The sequence below is a fragment of the Phacochoerus africanus genome, chromosome 15 (assembly GCF_016906955.1).
Source record: "Phacochoerus africanus isolate WHEZ1 chromosome 15, ROS_Pafr_v1, whole genome shotgun sequence".
Taxonomy (NCBI): domain Eukaryota; kingdom Metazoa; phylum Chordata; class Mammalia; order Artiodactyla; family Suidae; genus Phacochoerus; species Phacochoerus africanus.
In genome coordinates this window covers 63,575,134-63,587,374 of record NC_062558.1, presented here as the reverse complement: position 1 = coordinate 63,587,374, position 12,241 = coordinate 63,575,134, and the positions used below count along the sequence as shown (strand labels likewise).

Here is a 12,241-nt window from a genome sequence, read left to right as displayed (position 1 = left end):
TTCTGGAGGGGGAGAGATTAAAAGGGGGGAATGGGGCATCTCAATTCAAAATAAGCATCTTTCTCAGGTGACTGTTCACTGGGTTTCAAGGTCAGCTGAGCAGGAGAAATTAACAATGGAAGGCGGGCAGGACAAATCTCTCCAGGGTGGTGAAGCCACCCCTCCCCCAACGGGGCTGCCTTTATTTAAAGGGGATAGCTTTAGTGGATTTCATCTCTCATCCTTTCTAAAGGTGGTTGGGAGTGGAGTTCAGGAGGGCTGCTCTGGGCAGAGTAAGCCCCACCCCGTGGCGGGTCGCCCCAGTCACCAGCTAATGCCTGAATAAATTCTCCGCTTGCCCTGCGAAGGCTCATTCACCTGCACCCTGGGGCCGGCCGCTTCCTCTATGGTACTGAAATAAAAGAGTGCAGACAGTTCTGGTGTGATACAGCGAGCCCTCTTTCAGAGGCTTTTCTTTTTACACACACACACACACACACACACACACACACACCCAGCTATGTTCCCCTCCCCCCGTTCCCGTCCAGCTTTTTATAAACGACTGATGAATCTCTGAGAGCCTCCATCCCTTGGGGGGGGGAGGGGTGTCTATGAAATCGGTCGGAGGCATCTGGAAGAAAGCAAGACCCCAGGGGATTTCAGCACCTAGGCAGAAACACTTGGGCTTTCCCGAGGGTGGCTGGCACTGGGTGGCCAAGAGTAAACGCGCCAGAGCCCGGCTGGCGAGACTGGGATCGCACTGTACCGCTCCAGGGGTTCCCTGCGGGGATCCCGGGGTCCTGGGTCCCGGCCCCCGCCGCCGCGCCCCGCCCAGCTCTGTCCCCGCAGCCTCACGGGCTGCTGGGCTTTGTGGTTCGCCCGTGCGGCTGGGCCCCTGCTGGGGGTGTCGTTACGAGCATGTGCAGACAGCAGCCCAAGGTAGAGCAAGCGTGCCGGGCGAGCCCTGAGACTTGCCTTGCAATGCCATGTTTGTGTATGTGCTCTAACTCCCGGAGAGCGATCAGGGAGACGGCTCCCGGGCCAGACTTGGCTGATGTTTTCTTGTTTCTGTTTCAGCCTTCAGGATAATTCCTTCAGCAGCACCGCTGTAACCGAGTAAGTGATTCTTGTCCATAAAATAAGACTTGCATGCCTTTCTCTGGAAGCAACTATCGGGAAGGTACCCTCCACCGTCCCTAGCAGCTCTTGATACTAGATGCATTGTCTCCTGTAATCTGGGGCTGTGAAGACCGCGAGAAGTGCCGGCAGAAGGGGCCCAGAATCTTTATAGGTTGAAATTGGCCTTTTAGCAACTATGGGAGAGATATTAAACAAACCGATGGCTTGGGGAGCTCAGTGCTCCCAGATATGTGTTCTCGGAGTTCAGATATTTTTTTTAAAAATAAATCTATTTGACATGTCAGCAAGGAAGCTTTGTTGTATTTTGCCAATGTTGGTATCTGTTTTCATGGAGCGTGCTGTATATATTTACAGCAAATAAGAGATGGATGTGAAATGAGTTCAATTCCAGCATGTGATAAACAGGCTAAACTTAGCCTCACCCTCTCTTGACTATAGATTTTTAAGACACAATAGAGTAAACTTTTCTTGCATGCCCTTTGTCAATTTTGTCTTCTGACCTCAGAGATCTGGCTAGAGGAGGAATGAGTTACCCAGTCCTATGTTTAAAGTGTTTGATTGGGATGGCTAAAATCATGTAATGTTGAGTGAAGACCAGCATGCATGGTATTTTTTAAATTAGATGTTTATAGTTTATGGCTTTAATTCTTGCCATCCCTTCCTTAATATGTTTTTCTAATACTGTACATATATATTAAAAAATTAATAGATAGTATATTATGCTAATACCATAACTGATGTATAATTGATATATATACATATATGTATGAATGTCTATACTTCATTTAATAGCATTTCAGGAAAAGGGGTATATAAAGTTCTATACTCAACTACATTAAAAATGCTGCAAGTTTGATATAGAAAGCCTAGTAACTTTGGAGCTTTTTGCTAAAGTTTCCTAATAGGCAAATAAATTATGTGAGTTTCAAGTCATCACTGTCACAATGACTTGGTGATGGAAGGTAAGATTCTACAGGGCTTCCCAGGCTCTCTTGTTCACATTCTTTTGTTTCTCTGATTGGATATGCCACTCTCTTGGTATTGCGCTTTGGACTGACTTAAGTGGAATTACTTTAAAAAAAGAAACAAACAAATAAAAAGCCCCAGGGTTGATTTTAGAAGATGCAATGTAAAATACTCATTGGGACCTGCATCCTGTTAATGAGACTGCTTAGTAAGGATGCTACAACTTTGCTTTTGTAAAAGCCTAAGGGGAGGGAGAGTTGCAGGCCAAAGATAAGGATGTGACTCCCTGGTTCAGGTGCACAGCTATTGCTTCCCTCTTTTTGCTGTGCCTACAGCACCAAGTGATTTCTGGGCCTGATTCTCAGGACCCCTGTGTGGCAGAATCCCCAGAGTCGGCCACAGGCATAGCAGCTTCACCATGAAGTTACTTAATTCCAGGTTTCACATGGACAATTTTTTAAAAATCCTTTAGAGTGAAATGCTGGGGAACGTCTGGTACCTTGTCTTTGGACACTCCCCAAGGAGTTCTGATTGCATAAGATCCTGTTGTTGTTTTCAGAGAAGTGACAGTGATTTATTTTAAAAGGCACAGAGTGACAATTGGAATGCCATCTGGCTAATCTAAAAATCTGAGGGTCATGTTTAAAACATACCAAAATCTTCATAGGTGTGACAGCACAGACTACGGTCATTTAAAACTAGCCATTGTATAATATACTATTTTCTCCTCCTCTTAGAAATATGAACCATTTTCCTTGGTTCTTTGGGCATGACCCCCAAGCCAGCAGGACCAGGATGCATGATCCTGAGACCAAGAAGTAACAGGTGCTCAGCCAGTATTTGGGTCTGCTCCTGGTATACACTGAGGAGGCCCTTGCTTCTCTTGTATGTTTTGGATACAAGAAAACTTCTCCTTCCTCTGTCCTCATCCCACTCCTGTTCCCTCCGACCCACATGTACTTATCTTCCTTCGTGTCTGAAATTCTAACCAGAGGTTTTTTGTTTTTTGTTTTTTGTTTTTTTTTTGGATGAAGGATTCTGGTGGTGACCCTTATTAAAATGGAAATTAAAAAGTCTGCGCCCCTGGGAAGTGAACTCAAGCTGTCATTAAGGCTTTAATATAAATTATGTTATCAGATAGTCTATTAATAGAGTTCTGCTTGACCAGCTAGGGGTCTTCTAAGAGTCAAAGAGAATGGGACTTTGGAGGGAATCAAGGACATATTTTAATTCTTTTCTCAGTTCGTCCCATGCCTGGCCCTGTCTGTGCAGCTCTGGACCAGTTCACTGCTAAGATCAGAATGGCCTTGGCCTTCCCTTCTATATCTGTAGCACCCTTTCATCTATTCTTTCTCCATGGTCATTTCTTATGTTGCCCTGGCTAATCCGCTATTTGAAATGAAGTCTGCCCAGCAATGAATTCTGTAAGGAATTAATTATCATTCAAAGCAGTGGTTTTAAAAACCAGCTGATCCTCAGTCTCAACTGGGGAAGGGCCTTGAGGCTTGTGAAAAATTCAGTTTCCCAGGCTTTATTCTGAAGTAGGAACCTGGAAATAAATGATGGGATTGGAGTCAGCCCAGTGCTAGTCTGGGTTTCATAAACCTGCGGGCAGTGTTAAACATTTTAGAAGCATACTAGTTATGAGGCCCCACCCTCAAGAGAGTTGATGTAGTGGGGAGCTGAAGCTAGAATTTTCTTTTTTTTTTTTTTTAGGTCACACCTGCGGCATATGGAAGTTCCCAGGCCAGGGGTCAAATTAGAGCTGCAGCTGTAAGCCTATGCCACAGCCACAGCAATGCCAGATCCAAGCTGCATATGCTGCAGATTGCAGCAGCAACAACTCCTTAACCCAATGAGTGAAGTCAGGAATCGAACCCACATCCTCATGGAGACTCTGTCGGGTTCTTAACCCGCTGAGCCACAATGGGAACTCCTGGAACCTTCTGTTTTGATCAGGCACTCCAGGTAGCACTGATACAAGTGATTCTGGGGACACACTTTGAGCAGTCACACAGGATTGCAGCCTGTACCTCAGCAACTTGGCCTTCAAAGAACACGGTACTGCAGGTAGTTGTCCTTGCCTGGTACAACTACATTTTATCTAATCACCAGTCTGAGGCCTTTCTTCTTATTTACCCCAAGTCAAAAAAGAAAATCTCTCATGGGCACTTCTTTCTCTACCATGATGCTAAGAAATAAGACTTTCTCTCTCTCATGAGCCTCTAAGAACAGAGACTGAAGAGACTATTTGGTGGGCTGAGTTGGTGGAGCAGAAACAACATGAGCATCACTGCTTTATGCCTTGGAATTCTGGGCAATTCCTTAGCCCCTGTGTGAAGGTAATTCCTGCTTCATAGCATCACCAGGCTTAATTGAGATAATATGAAAGACAAAGTGAGCTGTAGAGTACCATCTAACATTTTTCTTGTTTGTGGTTGATAAATGAAAGTCCAAATGGAAAAGTAACAACCCTGAGCATTTCACAAAGAAATGATTTCAAGGACAAATTACCTGTTTACTGTCTGGGAGACCACAAATTAAGAACTCTGGGACTTAGAATCTAGTTGATGAGAACCTTAAAGGAAGTCATTTAATAAAGGTGTCTTTCACATTTTTTTTTTACTATGGACAAGAGCAAGAAAAACATTTTGTATTGCAATCCAGCACACACACATATTGTATTTATACAATGTATATTTATAACGTATAATAAATACATGATTTGTTTAAAAAGTTTCATGAAGTAAAGCTTCACCCGCATAATACTGACATTTTGTATTCTGTTTCTCTACCAACAATGTTAACAAAATACTGGTAGAGGCTAATTTCAGGACCTGCTAATGGGTCCCAATTTGCAGTTTGAAAAACATTATACTAGAAGATGTCCAGTTTTGAATATTTAAGGAGAACATCATTTAAGAGATTTGTCTTTAAATTTTCTTGTTGGGATATAATATAGGAAGAGAATCTCATGCCCAAGACCAATCAGGCATTTGATCTGCGCTGATTTTTGGGGGGACCTCTGGATATGGGTTCCCACTGTGGAATGCAGTTTTATAATTTGGCCAGTATTATATATTTGTAGAGGGGGCTCCTGGGCAAGGAATCAGTAAAACAATCAGAAAGAAGATGTAAATTTAGTAGAACTTGATGGTCTTCAGTGAAGCAAATGAAAACCCAATTAAACCGAAAGAGCTTAGATATGTGCACCACAGAAGCCACAGGGAGATCTGTTTCATTGCCATATCGCCAAGCTAGGAATTGTATCTTCTGGAGTGGTGATCAGACTTATTCAGAAGTCCTTAAAATTGGATCAGCTAATTAGCTCTGGCCTCATCCTTCAGAAAGCCTCTGCAATATGCTCTGGTGCCCCGTTTCCATTTTTAACTAATTCTACTTGGAGAAGAAAGATTAAATAAGTGAGAGGGAGAAAAAAGTTCTTGCCAAACTCCCAAACAATAGGTATTGCTGAGCTCTGAGGCTGAACCTCTCTTTGAACCCTAGTTCTTCAGAAGCAATGATTCCAGATTTCTGTTCTTCATTGATTTTTCTACTTAGCTAGGTTGCTTTTACTGGGAAACATTTTTACTCATGTAACAAAGCTCAGATGATCTATGAAAGTAAATGCCTCCTAATGTGGGAGAACAAGGCAACATTTAGGAATTTAATTGTTGTTTTCCATGAAATGGACAAAGTGGGTTATTGAGAGTCAAAAAAATGGGAAAGCACGGAAATTTAGTTCATTTTGTTAAGGAGAGCATACTGTTAAGTTGGCGGATTTTTTTTTTTAAACTGCCACAGGAATAAAATATTTCAGCAGGTAGAGAGGGCTGTAGTCTGTGGGTGGCCTTAGTTTAATTCATTACAAAACCATAATTTAAAAGGGGTAATAAGGGAAAAGAACTGAGGCTTCATCAGTTTGTTCTGTGAATAAAGTATACACCATGGCTTGTAAGGAATATTTTAAAAATTTAAATGATTTCACATAGTATAAATACTATTTTATGGTTATATCTATGTATGTAAATATTTATTTGGTTTTGTCTACTCATTACATTGTGACTCTCCCAGAGCAGGGTCCAGTTCTTTACTTTTTTTCTTTTTTTTAAAAAAATTTATTAATGTATAGTTGATTTATATTTGTGTCAATTTCTACTATACAGCAAAGTGACCCAGTCATATATATATTTATATATATATACACACACACATATATATGTATATATGTGTGTGTGTATATATATACACACATATATATGTGTGTATATATGTATGTGTATATATATGTGTGTGTGTATGTGTGTGCATATACTTACATATATATATATACACACACACAAATATATATACATTCTTTTCCTCATATTATCTTCCATCATGGTCTATCCCAGGAGATTGTATAGAGTTTCCTGTGCTATACAGTAGGATCTCATTGCTTGTCCATTTTAAATGAAATACTTTGCATCTACTAACCCCAAACTCCCAGTCCAGGTCTTTTTCAACTTTCTGTCCTTTAGAAGTAGTGCTACTCAAAGTGTGGGCTCACAAATCGTTTGTAATTTGCCTCAGAGACAGAAAGGACAGAAATAGGGAATCTGCATTTAATTTTTATAGGAATTTGACATTCCTTTGGTATTTTTACCAAGTTGTCTATCCACAGTGAATTGGATATAGGAAACCAACTAGGGTCAGTCCCAAATTCCCAAAAGCTTGAGAAGCAGAGCTCCAATGCCTAATGCGGTCCCTGGAAGGCAGTGAATGCTCTATAAATGCGTGTGAAATTATTTCAGGGAACAGACTTGCTGAGGAACCAGAGTTAATGATTCAATTCAAACATTTATTGAGTGTTTACTCTGGGACAGTGCTGTGGGCACTGTAATAGTATATCCAGAAAAAGAAACAATGGTTTTTGTCATGGAGTTAACAACTAATTTAAAAGATCTCAAAGGGGAGTTCCCACTGTGGCAGTGGAAACGAATCCGACTAGGAACCATGAGGTTGAGGGTTTGATCCCTGGCCTTGCTCAGTGGGTTAAGGATCTGGGATGCCGTGAGCTGTGGTGTAGGTCATAGATGCAGCTTGGATCTGGTGTTGCTGTGGGCTGTGGCTTAGGCCAGCAGCTGTAGCTCCGATTCGACTCCTGGCCTGGGAACCTCCATATGCTGCAAGTGTGGCCCTAATAAAAGCAAAACAAAACAAAAAAAAAAACAACTCAAAGGTACAAAGGAATTGCATAACCATTCTAGGCAGGATATGGTTGGTTACTAAAACCTCAGAATGAAGAGTAAACATTTCTGTATTAAGGTTAAAGTGTAAACAAGGTACATGGGTGAACTTGGCAAGGGAAGTTCCCAGAGCTTGGGAGACTTGAGCATGAAAGCTGAGTAGAAATTGAAGATGGAAAAAGCATTTCAGGCTGGAGTAGTGTGGATTGAGGTGGGGTGGGAGAGAATGGCTGAGAACAGGAACAAAGGCTCCCTCACACAAGGCAGTGGGAGAATGGTCCTACTCTAGGTTCCCTTAGGGCAGTATGGAGCATTGGAGAGTTTTCAATATGGAAGAGCCAAGAATTTTCCACAAGGTTATTTCGGGTGTTTTGTGAAAAGGAAGGAGATCGAGAAAGTTTGGAGGCCAATGGAGAAAGCCAAATGGCAACTGGTGTGGTTTGGGACTGCCTGAGGCAGAAATAATGCCAAGAGGCATGTTGTAGGGTTTCTTTTGAGCCAACAACAATCCAGCAATCTTGGTATCAGATATTCCCTCAAGTACTGTGACCACCTAAGTGTCCTTGTTAAGAACTTGTTAGTTTAGGTGATGCAGAGCAGTGGAGAAAAAAGAAATGTTACCTCTGGTTCTGAGCTTTTAGGCTCTCGAAATATAATGACATTACTCTCATTACCTGGTAGACATTTTGGGAACTGATGCTGGTTTGGGCCAGAGTGGTAAAGATTGTTCCATTTTTTAGTTTTTTGTGCTAATCTTAAGATAATTCTAGACTATTGCTGCTTATGCTGCCACAGACATTTGGATTTGATGTTTTCTTCCTTCTCCCCAGGTGTGACGAAGACACAGTCTCTCTGCAAGAAGATCAGACTGACTGCTCCAGTCTGAGGTATAACTCACCATTGTTTAGTTCTTAAGCATGAAGAACAGAAACCATCTGGGTCTGGTGTCTCGAGTCTCTTTGAATTCTAATAATTTGTTCTCAGGTCCCATTTCTTCTAATAGATGATCACCTCTTGAAGGAAGTTTTGTCTTATCCCCTTTTGGGTGGATACCACTTTTAGCATCCAGGACAGTACCTTTCATATGGAGAATGCTCAGTAAATTCCTGTTGGATTACACATGGATTAGTGCATCTCAGTGTTACTGTAAGAGAACTTAAGGAAGAGGTTCTAGATTTATTCACAAAACATGTCATTGAGTGTCTGGAGGGTGGTCTTGGTCATCAAGGGGTTCATAGTATGATGGCAAAACCAACACAGTTAACCATTTCTTCCATATTTGCTTTGTCCCAAGCACATTCACGTACATTTTGTTATTTCGTCTAAACTGAAAGGAAGTGGATGTTTTCCTCCTTATCCTGTAGATGGAGAAGCTGAGGCTCAGAGGGATTAGAGCTTATCTAAGATGACACAGCCATTCTGAGGCAGAATTTGGATTCTGGTCTGTCCCATGCTAAAGATAACTTGTTGGATAACAAACATTTGTTGAAGGCCTATTTTATGAGCCAGAAACCAGTGGAAATATGGGGTAGAGAAAGATAAACTATACCCTGACCCCAGGAATTCAGTCCACTGGAGGAGACAGGCAAGAATATAGATGTGGATGTTACAGTGTATTAAGTGCTCTTTTACTAGAAGTAAACAGAGGGTTCTCTTAGAAGAACCTCAATAGCTCAGCAAGGTTTCTGGGATGGATTTCTAAAGAAAATTACACATGGTGCATGACTGTTTTCGATGGGATATAAGGCTCCCAAACCATGATGTAACCGAGCAGAGGGAGTAACTTACTGGAAAGCCAACAGAGAAAAGAGAAAATAATTCAAGTTGAAGGTACAGCAAGCAGTTCAGGATGGCAGGAATTCTGAGAACTGAGGAGGCCAGGATTGGCAAGAAAGTTCCAGAGATAAACAAAAACCCGATTACAAAAGTTTTATGTATCCTGCTAAGGACTTTGGAATTTATCCTGAAGGCACTGGGAAGACTAAATATAGACCTCAGGTTTTTTTCTTTGCAAATAAACACTGGCCTAAGACCCCAAGTAAGTGTAATAATAGCCACTGTTCATTGAGTTGTGGCTTTGAGCCAACTTTCTATGGTAGGCATTTCACAGAGACTATTAGCTCTGCAAGGTAGAGATGCCAGACATCTTATGCATGAGGGTCACAGAGGTGAAGTAGTGTGGCTTAGGCTGCATTACTAACGAGTGAGAGGATCTTTTGGACTCTTGTTCTTTTCAGAACACCATGCTCCTTCTCAGTTATGATTGATTCCAATAAGCAGTTACCTAATTTACATTACCTGTATTCTATGGGGGATTCTGAGGAACCAATTGGAAATATATTTCTAAAGATGACTTTTGTATTTAGGTTTTATATTTGTATATCAGAGGAAGATGCTTTTTGCTCTCCCCACTCCATCATTTTCCTTGCTTTCAAGTCAAGGAGGTGCATGAAATGGCTTTTATAAACTTTGGGTGCCTTGAAAATATGATATAAAAACAAAATTTAGGTGCCATTTTAGGAGTGAGTCTATCAAAAGAGTAATTTTAAATTTGAAAAATCACTTGTTTTCTTATCGAGTGTTCTAGAATCCTCCTTGAATAAGGAACACTTAGGTTACTGCAAAGGCAGCTATTCCTTCTTTTGCTGCTCATCCAAGAGTGTGTGGATGAGTAGTATTTGTTCCTATTGAGAGACTTGCATTTCAAATGAACTAGTATAGTTCCAACCCATGGTTTGATATTGGTCTCCAAACCCATTTGTGACTTGAATTTTTTTTAAATGATCCTAAGGGAAAATATGAACCAATTTCACTAGCATTGTGGTTTTTTTTTTTTTTTAAAGTTAATAATATGAAGAATTATTTCACCTGTTGGGTTTACCTTTCCCAGATTCTAAATTTGTCCTGAGGCTTAAGTTTAACTTTTTCACACAATTTTATTTCCATATCATGCCCAAATGCATGCCCTCAGTCATGATCTAGACCACCTGTCCCAATGCTTTCTTTGTTCTCTGAAAAACTAACTGGAGCTCATCCTTCTGCTATCAGCTTAGTGCATTTAATCTTTCACTTGTCAAAAGACATCCAGAGCAGTGGGCACAGAAATCCTTCCTTTGCTGGTCTTGTCTCTTGGCTTGAGTGACAAAGCATTGCTTCCTAGCTGACCTTGTCAAAATCTCTTATGGATGCTTCTGGTCAGAGAGAAGGAGGGAAAGACACCACCTGGGGAAGTGGCCAGTTGTACAGAATTGCATGATCTAGTACCATGATCTAGTTGCCCTTGGGTTAAGGAGGATGATATTGATTGTGGAAAGAGAATACCCCATTTGGCTCTGTCCATGATATTTGTGGAATTCTTAGCAAAAGAAGAAAAAAAATGCACCTAGATTTAAGAGGGACAAATGACTTCAAATAGCAGTGTTATTATGTCACAATTTTTGAGGAAATTGAAACAGCAGGGTGACGTTGTGTTGAATTTTATTGATGTGTGAAAATGAGCAGTGCCCACTGAGCACTGAGTGTGTAGACGTAACACCAGTCCATTCAGTCTTCGCCAGCAATTCTACACCCATAGGACCCAGACACTGAGATCTTTGGCTTTGCATTGAGAGTGTAATTCAGATGGATGGCTTGGTTGGGTAAAATTTGACCTTTGTATTATCTTCTATTGAGGAAGTATGTATCCTGTTAAAATAGACCCCAGTTAGACTTTTAAATGCGTCTGAAAGTTGTAAGGAGATGCTTAAAGACTTGTCAGTGAGGAGGAAACATCATGCCTTGAAACAAAGACATGTACCCTAGAGAGTGGAGACCCAGTTGAGCACTGCAAGTCTGGGTGAGTTAGCCCTTCTATTCAGCATTTTATTTAATCTCTGGGGTTTAGAGTCTTAGTCTATATACTGGGATGACAATAGCTGAGCAGACTATCTCAGATGATTATTGTGAGGGGAAAAATATGACATGGGAAACCATCTTGAGGTGAAAAATTAAAAATAAATATGACAGTGCAAAGCTACAATGACAAAAAATTACGTATCACTAACAAAGATTGGAAGGGAATGTGGGGTGATCCAAACAGTGACATTCACTTCCTTCGAAATGAAGTCTACACTTAAAAAAAAAAAAAAAAAGTCTGCTAAAATTTTCCAAGTACTGGGAAAATAGAGTAGCAATGGGGACCTCCAGCCTCTTCTTCCCAGGGCAGTTTATTATAGGCTTTTTGGTGCTTTCTAAATTGGGTCTTTCTTGTTTTAGAGATGAAGACAATAAAGAAAATTACCCCGACGCCAGGGCTCCGCTAGAGGACTCCGCGGCTGACGTGCTGCGATCCAGCATGGGCAACTTCAAGTCCCGGAAGCCCAAGTCCATCTTCAAGGCGGAGAATGGGAGGAGCCACGGAGAAAGTCAGGTAGCGAGGTTCCACCCCCTCAGGCGTTTGCCTAGACCAGTGCTTCCCGGGCCAGGGCACAGTTCAGGTGACCGTCGGTGGGTCGGTCTGGGCAGGTTATTTTGCAGGTGGAGGTTTGCGTGACTTGTCTTTGCATCCCGCACCAATACCCTGGGGTGCATGCATGCTCCCTTGGGTTAATAGCGGAGTGCTCTGAGCAAGCAGGCTGCGCTTTTAGCGCCCTTTCAAACCAGTATTCTCTCATGCTAGACTTTGACATCATTGATTTGGATCATCCTTTGCAGGGGAGAGTGGAGGAGGATCTCCAGTTATCTTCACTTATCCAGGGCATGTAGCTCTTGTCCCAAACTTGGAGATTTTTCTCATAAAATCAAAAATCCTGTGTTTATCCAGAGCCATGCTTCTTAGCTGCAGTTTAATGGCTTTGAAAAAACTTTCAAGCCTGTATGTGCCTGTTTGTCTGCTGTGTGTGTTTAGTAGCTGGTTCTTTAAGGTCAGTAAGTATTTAAATGTATGAATG

The 12,241-nt window shown here is 41.5% G+C and overlaps 1 protein-coding gene across 7 annotated transcripts in view; it reads left to right on the top strand.

Annotated features, from left to right (window-relative positions):
- The first annotated feature begins 371 nt into the window (after positions 1-371).
- FAM13C (family with sequence similarity 13 member C) overlaps positions 372-12,241 on the top strand; it is a 130,745-nt gene continuing 118,875 nt past the window's right edge. For 4 of the 7 annotated variants that reach the window (XM_047760432.1, XM_047760431.1, XM_047760430.1 and 1 more), the window contains exons 1-3: positions 925-1,095; positions 8,144-8,200; positions 11,568-11,721. In XM_047760432.1, the coding sequence (XP_047616388.1) occupies positions 1,034-1,095; positions 8,144-8,200; positions 11,568-11,721 (273 nt within the window). In that variant the 5' untranslated portion in view covers positions 925-1,033. The other 3 variants (XM_047760435.1, XM_047760433.1, XM_047760434.1) reach the window with 3 other exon arrangements.